Raw genomic sequence first — 12,351 nt, forward strand, 5'->3', positions numbered from 1 at the left:
TTTGGTACATACTGCTGTGATTTGTATTGCCCATTTGTGCCTTTGCCATAAAACTGCACTTTTTATCAGGAATATTTCTGAATATATAACAACTCTGAAGACATATGGCCAATAAATAATTCAAAGTTATCTATCTTCCCTGCAGATTCCTTATACACCTATCATGTTTTAATGTTTGGTTGGCTTGGAAACAATATTCTTTATGACACTTCTAGTATAAAAATGTTTACTGGCTGGCAGCAAACTACTTCAAGGTATTACCTTGAAAATAAGCCCTCTCCCCCAATTTCCATTCCTTTAGTTTTGTATTTCAACAAAATATGAAAATATCCTCTCATATTGTGGGTCCCTACAATGTTGTCTATTCCCTACAAAATGGTTATTTTAACTCTTGATTCCAGTACTGTTGCAGTGTCATTGAATTCATTATCTCCTCACCCCCTTGTCTTCTTTTCAGTTCTATATCAATTTACAGTCCCAAGGAGAATCCTAATGCATTTGATGCTGCTGCTTTCTTCCAATCCGTGGGGAATTTCCTAGGGATCTTTGCTGGATCGTTTGCCATGGGGTCCTCCTACGCTGTTGTCACAGCTCTGATATCCTTTATTGTTTGTTTTGTGAAAAGAAAAGAAAAGAAAAGAAAAGAAAAGAAAAGAAAAGAAAAGAAAAGAAGCTTGCCTGGAAAAGAGCTTCCAAGGCTGCCTACGTGATTTTAAGATTGACCATATTTGCTTTAAGCTTGTCTATGTGTTTGAAGAGCTTCTGTAAAAAGAGAGCCAGATTCTCAGACAGTATAAATTGGCACAGCTCCACTGATTTCAGTGCAGCAAAGCTGACTTTCACCAGCTGAAATTCTGGCCTCAAATCCTGTGCTGGCTCCTATAGCGTTCGTTATTCACCTAATTTCACTCAAAACTGCTCAGGTGAATAAGGACTATTACTATGAGCTGGTGGTGCAGGACAGGGCCTCTAATCCTTTATTTGGATACTCTCCAGAGTTTTATCTCAGATCAACAATCCCACACCCCCACCCCCAAAACTGTCATGCTCATGAGTCCTTCAGTCAAAGATTCAGTTGAAACTGGCAGTGCCATCTCTGGATCAGACATAGCTTGGAGGGTGATGTATGGTGTATCCTTGCTTTGAAGACTGAGCTCACATCTTTCACAGAGCTCTCAGTCTCTGGAAAACTCATATAATAAAGTTTTTAATTGCAGAGTCTGATCCTGTAAGTAAGAGGTAGCCCAGCACAGATTACAAAACTCCTGTTAGTATTGTAGCAATCCTGAGAAAATCAAAGTAAAAAAATAAAGCAGCATGAAATTCAACTTTTCTTTGCTGGCCTACCTGTTACTTACAGAATCAGGCCCTACAAATAAAAACTTGCTTTACATTGTTTTCATTTTCCAAATAGTTTCTGTCTTTTAACTGATTCATGCTACTACATAGTCTTATTGCATTGCTGCATAATAATGAGAAACATTTTGTGAATAGGTTAGAATTAGCAAAAGGAGTCAGGATTCCTTGGTTGCATCTCCAACCCTGATCCCAAGTAAGCCTGTCATCTTAGATAAGACATATAATTCTCTATTCCTCAGTTAACTCTCCCTTAGACTGGATATAATCCTTAGTAATTGGCTGAAAAGTGCTTTAAGACCCCTACGTGAAATATATTTATTTTATTTGCAATTTATTATCTGTATTTAGAAACAAAACTCAAGCAAATCTTTCAAGCAGCTTGCCTAAACTGAGGGTGATAGAGACAGGAAAACTCTCAGTTTGTGTAAAATACTACCAAGTTGCTACAGCAGTTCTTTGCAACCACTTTGCACAGTTGTATAAATGACTAAACAAAGTGCAAGTCTATACAGAATTGGACCATTTGTGTTAATCGACCTCTCCATCACGATGCCTTTGAAAGGCCATTTCTAAGTACTAAGCAAGATTTTATTTAAAGGCTACAGCACTAGAGATGACCTTCTGATTTGACAGAGATAATAAAACCCTTGGGCCTTTAAATTTTTGAACTTCTAATTTGCCATTTCACCTTTTCATAGCCGTGTTTTCTTTGATGCCACATGGCATATGCACATTTCAAAGGCAACCGTAAATGGAAGTGGATATCAGAACTAGTCTAGAGCTGGAATATTAATGTGAAATGTGATCACTTAGACATTGATCCAGCACAGTGATGAAGAATATGTGTAATCTTAAGACCACTGAAGTCACAAATGCTTAAGAGTTATGCTGGAACATAACCTCTGTATGATATAGCTTGATAGTTTTATAGTTTCCACTGGGTACATATTGCATTGGTGATTACCTGGGTAGGAATTCTTTTTTTAGCCTTATTTTTTTCCTTTTGGAGGTTGGGGGGCATTTTTAGCCTGACAAGTGACTGCCCTTTATATTTCCTTAGTAAATTTGTAGCACTTGACAAAATTTACCAAGTTGTGCGAATTCCCCATGTTGGAAACAGGCCTGTTTTTCCTCTTGTCTTGGAGCGCCTTCCTGTCAGCAGAAGCTGCTGGTCTTACAGGTATGTTGTATTTTATGATTAAGCAAGAACCATAGGGCTCTGTGGAGTATATCTCTAATGTGGGAAAGCAACACATTTATTTTGAGCAATACATTTTCATGAAGCTCCCCAAATCCATATGCCTCTACTTCAATGTTTGAAATGTGGATGGTGCAAATATTCATCTCTGAGCACAAATTCACAGAGACAATGAATGATTTTTCTATACAAGTTCTGTATTTGCTTGGTGTGTTCACTCAGATCCCCGTTGAGGCAGGACAGATACATTAGTTCCCAGTGACAGCCAAAAACCTGATCTTTCCTCCGTCAACATGGAGATAGCAACTGGGGAGTCACAATCAAATCTGTACCCAGGAATTGCTTTTTTCACTGCATGGACAGCTTCATGTACATTGTAGTCCCTTGTGTGCACTGCCTGGATGCTAACTGATTTCAGTGTATGATTTGGAAGAGTAAGTTTCATAATTGCCTGATTCTATTGATGTTTTTGAAGTTGTCACTTTTGATGATTTACTGCCATAATTCATGTCAAGGGAAGTTAGAAGAGGAAGGCTGCATGCCTGAGTGTTAATAGAGTCAATTTAGTTTTGTTGAAAAAAATCATTCAAGAACCGTTAACTCTGACTTGAACATTATCCTTGTAATGCTTTGATGGCCAGTGAGACCCTGAGTGAAATTCTGGTCATTCTAAAGTCAATAGCTGACCTCCCACTGATTTCAATGGAGCTAAAACTTTTCTCATTGTGAAATAAGTCACATGTTCGGATGACTTATGAATGGGTTTGTGTGTTGGCATAAAATTCAGTGTTCTCATTACTCTTCCATACTTGCTTGATTTTATGCACCATTCTGTGTCCCCATTTATGCCAGCAACTGAAAGTCTAACAGGAAAGCCACAAGTTAAACAGAAGAGACAATCTGTATTACTGCCTGAATACCATAAAATATCAACCTGAATAAGCAGAGAGAGGTAGTCTGAAGTCATGCAGAAGGGAGGGTAGATTTGCCCCTTATAAAGAGAAAACCTATGCTGCTTTCAAACTGAATACGGTCTTTTTATGCTAATTGTATTTACGTAAAAGGCTCAAAGTAGTAATCTGGTTGCCTAAATAAAGATGTTAATAAACCAAGATATCTTCAAAAAAATTTTCTTTCAAGTTGAAATGGTTCTGCCCAAAATAATAACTTTCAAAAACAGGATTTTTAAGACAGGCTCCCCAGCTAAAGAGAAGGGTGTCATGTTTCAGCCTGGAATAAATGCAGTGTAGCTACATTATTAAATGTCCAAAAGGTGGGTTTGTAATGGAAACCCTGCTACCACTTCCAGTAATTTCAGGGCTTCAGGCACTGCAATACTGAAGGCAGGTTCCATTTTCAGAATGCAGGAGCAGACTGCAAGTCCAAGTAGAAAATAATTGGTATATGTCATTTTTGCTCAGTGCAGATATGGTGGCACATTCTGTAGTGTTTCCCATTAGTCACTCAGGGAAGTGGCAACTTTCTTGCAGATATAAAATATAAGAAATATATTTTCAATTACTGAGTGGTATAGATTGGGTTTATTGTTGGTGTAGCCATAGCAAATTATTTTAATGGCCAGAAACTAAGGGGAAGGCAAAGTCAAGATTAAATTAAAAGAAGCTGAAAAACACAAGTAAATTAAACTACTGCATATAAATAAAGGACTTGACATAGTCATGGAAAAGAAAATTGCTTGTCCAACACAAGCATTACAAGAAAAACAAACCCAAACCAACCCTTTTAGTTCTGTCACCTACAATCTTTTTTCATATTCATGTTTTTCTAGTCTCAGATTGCAATTCTTTAATTATATTGTTGTGATGAAGAAAAAATGACCCTTGCAAGTTTCATTCATCAGCAGGATTCAGTTTTGTCACTGTGAAAAGCTTTTGTCAGAAGCTGTTAAGAAAGAAAGAGCTCGTGAAGTCTTTCATGTAGCTTCAGAAGTTCAGAGATGAATTTTCTAAATGCAGTGGCTCTATTAACAGTGAATTGACATTCTAGTTTAAAGTGGATATTTTTAGCTGCTAGTTTTTAAGCAGTTTCATTGTAACTTTAATCTTCTCTTAACCTTCCCCAAAATTGCTCTTATTCTCTGCTTTCACTGACCCTTTTATTTTTCTTTTTAGTTTTAATTCAAAAGTGGGATTTATCTAACAGTTATTGTCTCCTCAGTTAACTTAGAAGTTTGCCAGTGGCATGCTGCAGTGTTTAGTGGAAGATGTAGATTTAGAGGGCAGATGTGATTTTCTGCTCCCAAGCTAATGGAATCCATGTAAAATGAGGTTAATCTGTGCAGTCACCTATTGGCCAGAGCCATCACCTAGATGGGGAGGCTGGAAAAAACTAATCAGGATGCACTGAGAACACTTCTAAGTACCAATCCATAAAACAGGGGTGCCAACTTGTCTGGGCCCCAGACCCCAAGCTGGATCTAGACTGCAGGGGCTCCTACCAGGCCTTATCTGTGGGGTTATGGGGCCAGGCAGCAGCATGGGTCCAGGAGCAAGGGGCTGCACAGAGCCACATTCGGGCAGCATGGAACCATGGGCACACATCAGCAAGGAGCCCGGGGCATGTGGTAGTGCAAAGCTCTGACTGGTTGCAGTGCCAGAGGCATACAGCTACATGGAGTCATGTTTGGGCAGCAGCATGGAGCTGGAGATGGGCATGAAGCAGCATGAATGTGGACATGACTATGGGTGGCAGCCCCCAGGCTCTGTGCCTCCACCTGAACACAGCTCTGTGCAGCCACATGCCTCCAGCTTCACACTGTCACTTGCCCCTGGCACTGCTGACTGGCCAGAGGCCCACACTGCAGCTCAAACATGGCTTCTTGCAGCCACACACCATCTACCCCGTGTTGCTTCCCAGCCATGCAGAGCTCTGGCCAGGCTGCAGTGCTTGGGGTATGCAGCAGTGTGGAACCAAGGGTATGCACTTCTGATAGCCCACTGAACTACTGGTGGACTGGATACAATGGTTTGCAGGCCATATGTTCAACTTTCCTGCCACAAAGTATCATCTCTCAGGGTTCTTTGCAATCCATTTGCTTTGTTTCCGTTCACTCACTAGAAGGATACATTCTGACATTATCAAGAATGTTTGCCTTCTAAAGAAATCAATGGGAATGGCAGACAAATCAGATTTACTATATGGAATAATTTAACCCATTCTTTTACTCGGCCCATGGTAATCCTGAGTTTCATCAGCTACTATGGCTGTTTTTCCTAACTGCACTTCAAAGGACTTACTCTAGGAATTAGTATTCCCTGTAGCTTTTTATGTCACGCAACCACAAAATAACATAGTTTTATTCTCTACAATATCTGTCTGTCTTACTCTATCCCAAAGCCTTTTATGGAATCGAATTTAGTTAAATGCAGGTACAGAGGTAGGTCTGATTGTATAAATCAAAGGCAGTGATATGTTTTATGTGCCTATTATGACTGTTCAAAACCTGTAGTTGGGATAACTACAGAACATTATCACAAAATAAGATACATTATTATTAATTATCAATATTTATTGTTGCTAATAATGTATTTAAGAAAGAAAAGAAGATGCAGTTCCTGCCTGAAGGACTTTCATTATATGAAAAAGCTCATAATAAAAAAAGCTAACTATTTATTTGAGCCAGGGCAAACGCCCCACTATTTGACTTTGACACTCTGTAATATCACTTAATTTGTGCACCTTATAATTTGGACAAAAATGGCAGCCACTTTCCACTAGCAAGCAAAGATTTAATAGCAGAGTGCTGTAGTGAGGTCAATGTTAATAATACAGCATTAATTTTACAAAATGTACTACAGAGCATTTTATGAAAGATCATAAATAATTAAAATGAGACACTTATCACAATAAATGAGGAAAGTACATCTTGTAATGTGGTGTTCTGACTTTTATTAATTGCTTTTTCATTTGCTTGCTAATTAACAAAATTCACTAGTGTGCAATTGGTGTCTCAATCACTAATCCAAATAAGAACAAGTCTAGAGTAAATACTGGAGTGCACTATTCATCCAAGCGTACATTTAGTTCTATGTATATAGTTCTATATGAATTAAAAATACATTAAAATAACCACAGATGCACATATTCACACATGCAAATGCCTTCACCTGTATATATTTAAGCAAAAGTTCATTTGCAGCATATTTTGAAGTGGGTCCTTCCTATAGCAGGAAGTTAGTGGAAAGAATTTCTAGAACAGAAGTGGGCAATTATTTGGGGCCATGGGCCACATAGGCAGCTTTGGGGGGCTGTCAAGGGCCAGTCAACACCGCCAACCCTGCAACAGCTCGCCAAACCCAGAGCCCACAGGCCCTGTGGCGCCTCTCCACCACCAGTGCCCACTTGCAGCTGAGCACACAGCCCCGGCCATCCCTCCGCAACCACTCTGGACTTGCCCCAGCCAGAGAGGACCAGCTCCTGACCAGCGCAGGACTCACGTGCACAGCCCTAGCCCCGGTCCACCCTGCATCTGCTCTGGACCAGCCACAATGAGCAGCAGCACCAGGGCAGAAGATGCTGCTGGGCATGGGGAAAAAGCAGCAACCTCCCCCTCGCTGCTGCTGAGCCGTTCTTGCTGCAGCTGCCCAGAGCCTGTACTCAGGCTGCCCTGCGGTTCCTCTTTAGTGCCAAGACTACCCCTCTGGGTGGCCCAGAGGTGACACTGGTAGCAGTGGTGACAGCAGCAGAGAGGAGTCACAGGCTGAGGCATGGACTCTGGGAAGCCACACAGAAAAGGGCCCAACAGTAGTGAGGGGAAGGTGGCTACTCTTCCCCTGCACCCAGCAGCAGCTTCTGCCCAGCCGCTCACTGCTCAATGTGGGCAGGTGGGTCCAGAGTGGGCATGGGGCAGGCCAGGGCTGGGGCTGAGCGCACGAGTCCAGGCTGGTCTGGAGCTGGTCCGCTCTGGCCAGGGTGGGTCCAGAACAGGCACAGCCTGGGCCAGGGCTGAACGGGGCTGTGCACATGGGTCCCTGCCAGTCTCCATGGGGCCAGGGCTGGTGGCAGCAGCAGCCTAAAAGAGCTGCCACCACCTGGTCTGCCTAGAAACGGAGTCCATATTCCCAACATGTTTTCCTGTGTTCTTCTGCTGAGTAATAAAGTCTAGCTGGTGAGGAAGCTGTTTTCTCTGAAAGGTGAAAATTGTAATAAATCCATACTCCTGGTGGCATAAAACTCTAATGTTCTGAAGTCTCCTGCAAGGGGAGTTTCTTGCCACCTTTATCTTATAACAAAGTGATCCCTAATGATTTCAACTATAACTTCCTTTCTTATCCACTGACAGGGGGGAAGCTCCCTGGGGGGGTCATTTCACTGCTCTTACCTGTTTGCTGCAATCCACCTTTGATCCATCATCTACCACACAACCTTTGAAAGATCCCCACCAGTTTTCCTCCTTACTGTCATCTCAAAAAATGATATATTGCATTGTCTCCTCCTGTATTTTTGAGCACTGTGAGCAGTTCAGGACTTAGAGCCTCAGAGGCCTGAGTTCATTGAACTTATTTTGTAAAGAAAATCTCTCTGCTAAAATTTTGCTTTTTTTATTATTACCATTTTCTTTCTTCTGTGTTTCAGAAGTAGCATAGTGTAAATACAAGCAGGGTAAGCAGTGTAGTGAAATTACAAGCACTGTCCCATGATGCCCTAATAGCCCACTCTCAGCAATGAGAAAAAGGTGTAAGTTAGCTTCCCTAAAACATTGACATGCCTCAGCATCCTCCCTCCAAAGTCAAATGAATCCAAGCATTTCTACTGCGGCTGCTTCACCACAACAGACAAGTATATTCTCATTTGGTACAGATGACTGCTCTACAGGCACTGAATGCGTCTGGGCTTCAGTGTTGAGTTCATATGTCATCACAAACCCTGGCCCCTGGATAAGGTCCTTAATCAGTGGTTTTCAAGCTTTTTAGACTCAAGGCACCCTGCAAAAAACACCAGTTCTTAGCTTTCACTCATTTTTTACTACAGAAATATAACAGAGCAAGTCTTCTGTTGTAAAGAACTCAGAAAGACCACAACAGGTCAGAATGTTTTTAACACTATGAATTCCTAGTTGAAATCTTGGGGTTTATATTGTGCATCTTGTTTTCACACCTAAACAGCTACTATTGTGCTACTATTGTGTGGCACCCCACAAAACCCTTGAAAGGCTTTCAAGGCATCCCAAGGTGCTATAGCACCCTGGTTGAAAATCACTAGCCTAAATGTTTCCTCAGCCTGCCCTGGTTCCTATCAGCTTGATATAAAATAGACCCAAGAGACCCCTGAACTGAAAATCTCACAGACATGCTTTCCACTCTGCAGTGGTGAGGTCTACTGAAAGTAGCACTGAATATTGCCTTCAGTATCCTTAAAGTGCTAGCTATATTGCGTTTCCAGCAAAGACGAACTGCATGAGGATATTTTCATTATTGATGTTTACAGTAAGGCTTATCACTTTGTGCTGAAGGATGCACCTCATCACTGCAGTAAGGCTTAGCATTGACACAGCAGGAAAAGACTCACTTTGATTCCCCAGAAGTCAAACTCTGTTGATTCCCAAGAAGTCTATCTTGATTCCTGAAGAAAATTTTCCTTCATTTAAAGGATTTTACAATTGATCCACATATACTGAGCTATTAAATATCCACCTATAAAACAATGGTGTTTTCCCCCTTTTGGTGCCTTTGATTCAAGGTATTTTCCTTCTTTTCTTGGTTTAACATGACAGTTTGTAGTCTGCTGCAGATCATTACAGAGGCCTCCCTGGAGCTCTGAAGTGTCCAGGAGGAGGGATAAATAAAACTACTGTAGAAAAGAAGCCCATGTAAGTGTAAAGCTTGTCACATGGAGTTGTACTCTGTAATCAATCCTTCACTTACTTGTTTCTTTTCAGAATTGAGAGTATTTTTTCCAGATTCTTTATTGGAATTAATGCAAAAGGACCCACTAGTTAGGAGCTTATGAAGTTAGGCTTACACTAAGAGCTCCCTTCTCACCTTCCCTCCCCAACAAGAAAGCTGTGGTTTGTTACAAGTTATCCCTTTAAAGCCTGATCCTTAAGGCTAGGGACAAAAGTTGCACATAAGCTGGTTTAAATGATCAGAAACTGGTATAAGCCTGTAACAGAATAGAAGTTCAGTCACTTAAACCACTTACAAAATGGCCAAAACTGGTTTAAGATAAACTTGGTTGGATGTAGTATCAGACTTAACTGATTTAGGTCAAACCAGTTTATGGAACTTCTGTCCCTGACCCCTTCCCAGTTCAAGTTAACTCACAGTCCCCCAGCATCCCAGGATGCTTTGCAGTCCTAGGCTGGGCTGGGCTGTCTGCTTCAGAGAACATAGTTGGCTCCATGCCTGTGGTCCCTAGCCGGAGCATTATCACTGCTCTGGCTGGCTGAGAAGGGGGTGTGGGTGAGAAATCTGGCTCCCAGCTGCAGGCAGGTCTGCCTGCTAGGGCTAGACCAGCCCCTGCCAGGCTTTTCCCCCCACTTGCCTCTGGAGCAGAGGAAGGGGGGTGACGAGATCCTGGGGCCAGGCAGGCAGGAAGAGGGGGAGAGGGCACTTTAAGCCCCCTCCCCCAACCCAGGTCTCCAGCCAGAGTCTGTCTGGTAGGGCTGCAGAAGCCCTAGCCAGGCTTTTCCCTGATTCCTGCTTGAGTGGAGGGGCAGGGATGTAGCCAGATGCCAGCCAAGCCAGCAGGCTGAGGTAAGCGGAGGGGGTTTAAACCTCCCTTTCCCCCTGCAAGGGACCCTAGCTGGCGACTGCCTGGCAGGGGTGCCACTGGGAACTGCTTGGTAGAGGTGAAGCAGCCCCTGCTTGGCTTTTCTCCTGCTCCCCACTCAAGCAGAAGTGTGGGGCCATGGCCAGATGCCAGCCAGGCCAGCAAGCTGAGGTGGGGGAGAGAGGGGATTTAATCCCCCCCTTCCAAACCACAAGGGACCCCAGCCCCCCTACCTTTCCCACCCTCTGCTCAAGCAGGGAGAAGGGGAAAAGCCAGGCAGGAGCTGCTTTGCCCCTGCCACGCAGACCCCAGCTGGGATCCTCTAGAGGTTTAAACTCCCTTCCCAGGTTCCGGACCCCAGCTGAGGTTTGCCCTGGAGTGGGGGCGGGGACAGCCCCTGCTACACTTCTGCCCCCCCACTACTCAAGGTAGGGAGAGGGCAGTCCTGGCTGGGGTTTTCTCCCTCAGTTGAGCAGAGAGCAGGGAACATGGCCACACTGAGGCAGGGAGGCAGGGGATTTAACTCCCCCACCTGAGCATGTGAGCCCAGATCGGGGGTGTGGCCACACACCCCTCCACTAGAGCCAGTAGCAAGGGGGGGGGACAAAAGCCCGGCAGGGACTGACCCACCCCAGGCAAACCCCAGCTAGGGTCTGTGGCCAGGGAGGGGTTTTAAAACCCCTCTCTCCCTCCCTCCTTCCCTGCCTCAGCCTGCAAACCCCTGGCTTGGGTGTGGCCATACCCCCAGCTCTCCACTCGAGCTGGGGTGGAAACCTGGCAGGGGCTGCCTCGCTCCCCCCAAGGCACACCTGGGTTGTGATCCCATGCAGCCAGGAAGGGCCTCCCCACCATGGGCGACTAGTGCTGCATTAATCGGGGGGGCACATACCCCCACAGCAACTAGTCAGCAACTGAGGGGAGGGGTCCCCCTGTACCTAATTGCGAGATGGCCAATCACTGCAGCCACCCCCCAGCCGGCGCTTGCAGGGCAGGCACAGGCATACCCGCCTGCCCCCCCTGCCCATCGCCTAAGCAGTGAGCGTGGTGGGTCAGGGGCTGCACTAGTGCTGTCAGGTCCATGCACCCCATACGCATTGCCACTGCTCCCCACCTCAGGCTGCAAGCCCCTGGCTGGGGCATGGCCACGCGCTCCTCCCCCACTCTTTGCTTGTGTAGGGGGAAAAACCCTGGCAGAAACTGCCCCCCCCTTAGGGGGAGTGGGGGACAGAAGTCTGACAGGGGATGCCCCCCTCCAGGCAAATGGGGGGCTGGGGTTCCATGGAGGCCAGGGAGTGGGATTTAAAGCCCCACTTCCCTTGGCTTCAGCATACTAGCCCCATTCAAGCAAGGAGGTGAGGAAAGCCTTGGAGGGTTTCTCTCCTCCCTTCCCTTTAGCAGTGGCAGAGAGATGTTCTCTAGCACGCACCCCCACCAGCTTCTGGCCTGAGCCATTGCAGGCATGTGTCTGCATTTCCAGGATCACAAGTGAATGTGTGGTCACTTGCTTCTCAGTTCAATCTACACAACTTAAACTAACTAATACAGAAGTCCTTGACTTCAGAAAAGCTGACTTTGACAAGCTAAGGAGACTTGTGAGAGAGGCCCTAAAAAAGCCACAACCCAATGGAGAGGGGGGTTCAGGATGAGTGGTTGCTCCTCAAGGGAGAAATCCTGGATGCGCAAGCAAAGTCCATCCTGTCTCAGAGGCAAGGCAGCAAAAGGGCACAGCAGCCCCCTTGGCTCTCCAGGGAACTGGCAGACCTCTTGCATCTTAAAAGAAAGACCTACAAAGGATGGAGTCTGGAACCGCCACCAAGGAGGAATACTCTGCTTTAGTCCAGACTTGCAAAGAGCAAATCAAGAAAGCCAAGGCTGTGATGGAACTCCAGCTAGCTACAAATATCAAGGAAAATAAAAAGTCCTTTTTTAGATATGTGGGGAGCCGGAGGAAAAGCAAGGGCAATATTGGACCCCTGCTAAACCAGACGCGGCAACTGACGCCCAGGAAAAAGCGAACTTGCTAAATGGGTACTTTGCATCAGTTTTTCACCGGTTCCATGGGA

General features: G+C 44.7%; 1 protein-coding gene across 1 annotated transcript in view; it reads left to right on the forward strand.

Annotated features, from left to right (window-relative positions):
• SLC9A9 (solute carrier family 9 member A9) overlaps positions 1-12,351 on the forward strand; it is a 491,595-nt gene that overhangs the window by 175,611 nt on the left and 303,633 nt on the right. Inside the window, exons 7-8 of the mRNA XM_019503549.1 lie at positions 458-596; positions 2,434-2,539. Coding sequence (XP_019359094.1) covers positions 458-596; positions 2,434-2,539 — 245 coding nt within the window. The remainder of the gene's footprint in view (positions 1-457; positions 597-2,433; positions 2,540-12,351) is intronic.

This window comes from Gavialis gangeticus, unplaced genomic scaffold (genome assembly GCF_001723915.1).
Source record: "Gavialis gangeticus isolate Ggan-Ray unplaced genomic scaffold, GavGan_comp1, whole genome shotgun sequence".
Taxonomy (NCBI): domain Eukaryota; kingdom Metazoa; phylum Chordata; order Crocodylia; family Gavialidae; genus Gavialis; species Gavialis gangeticus.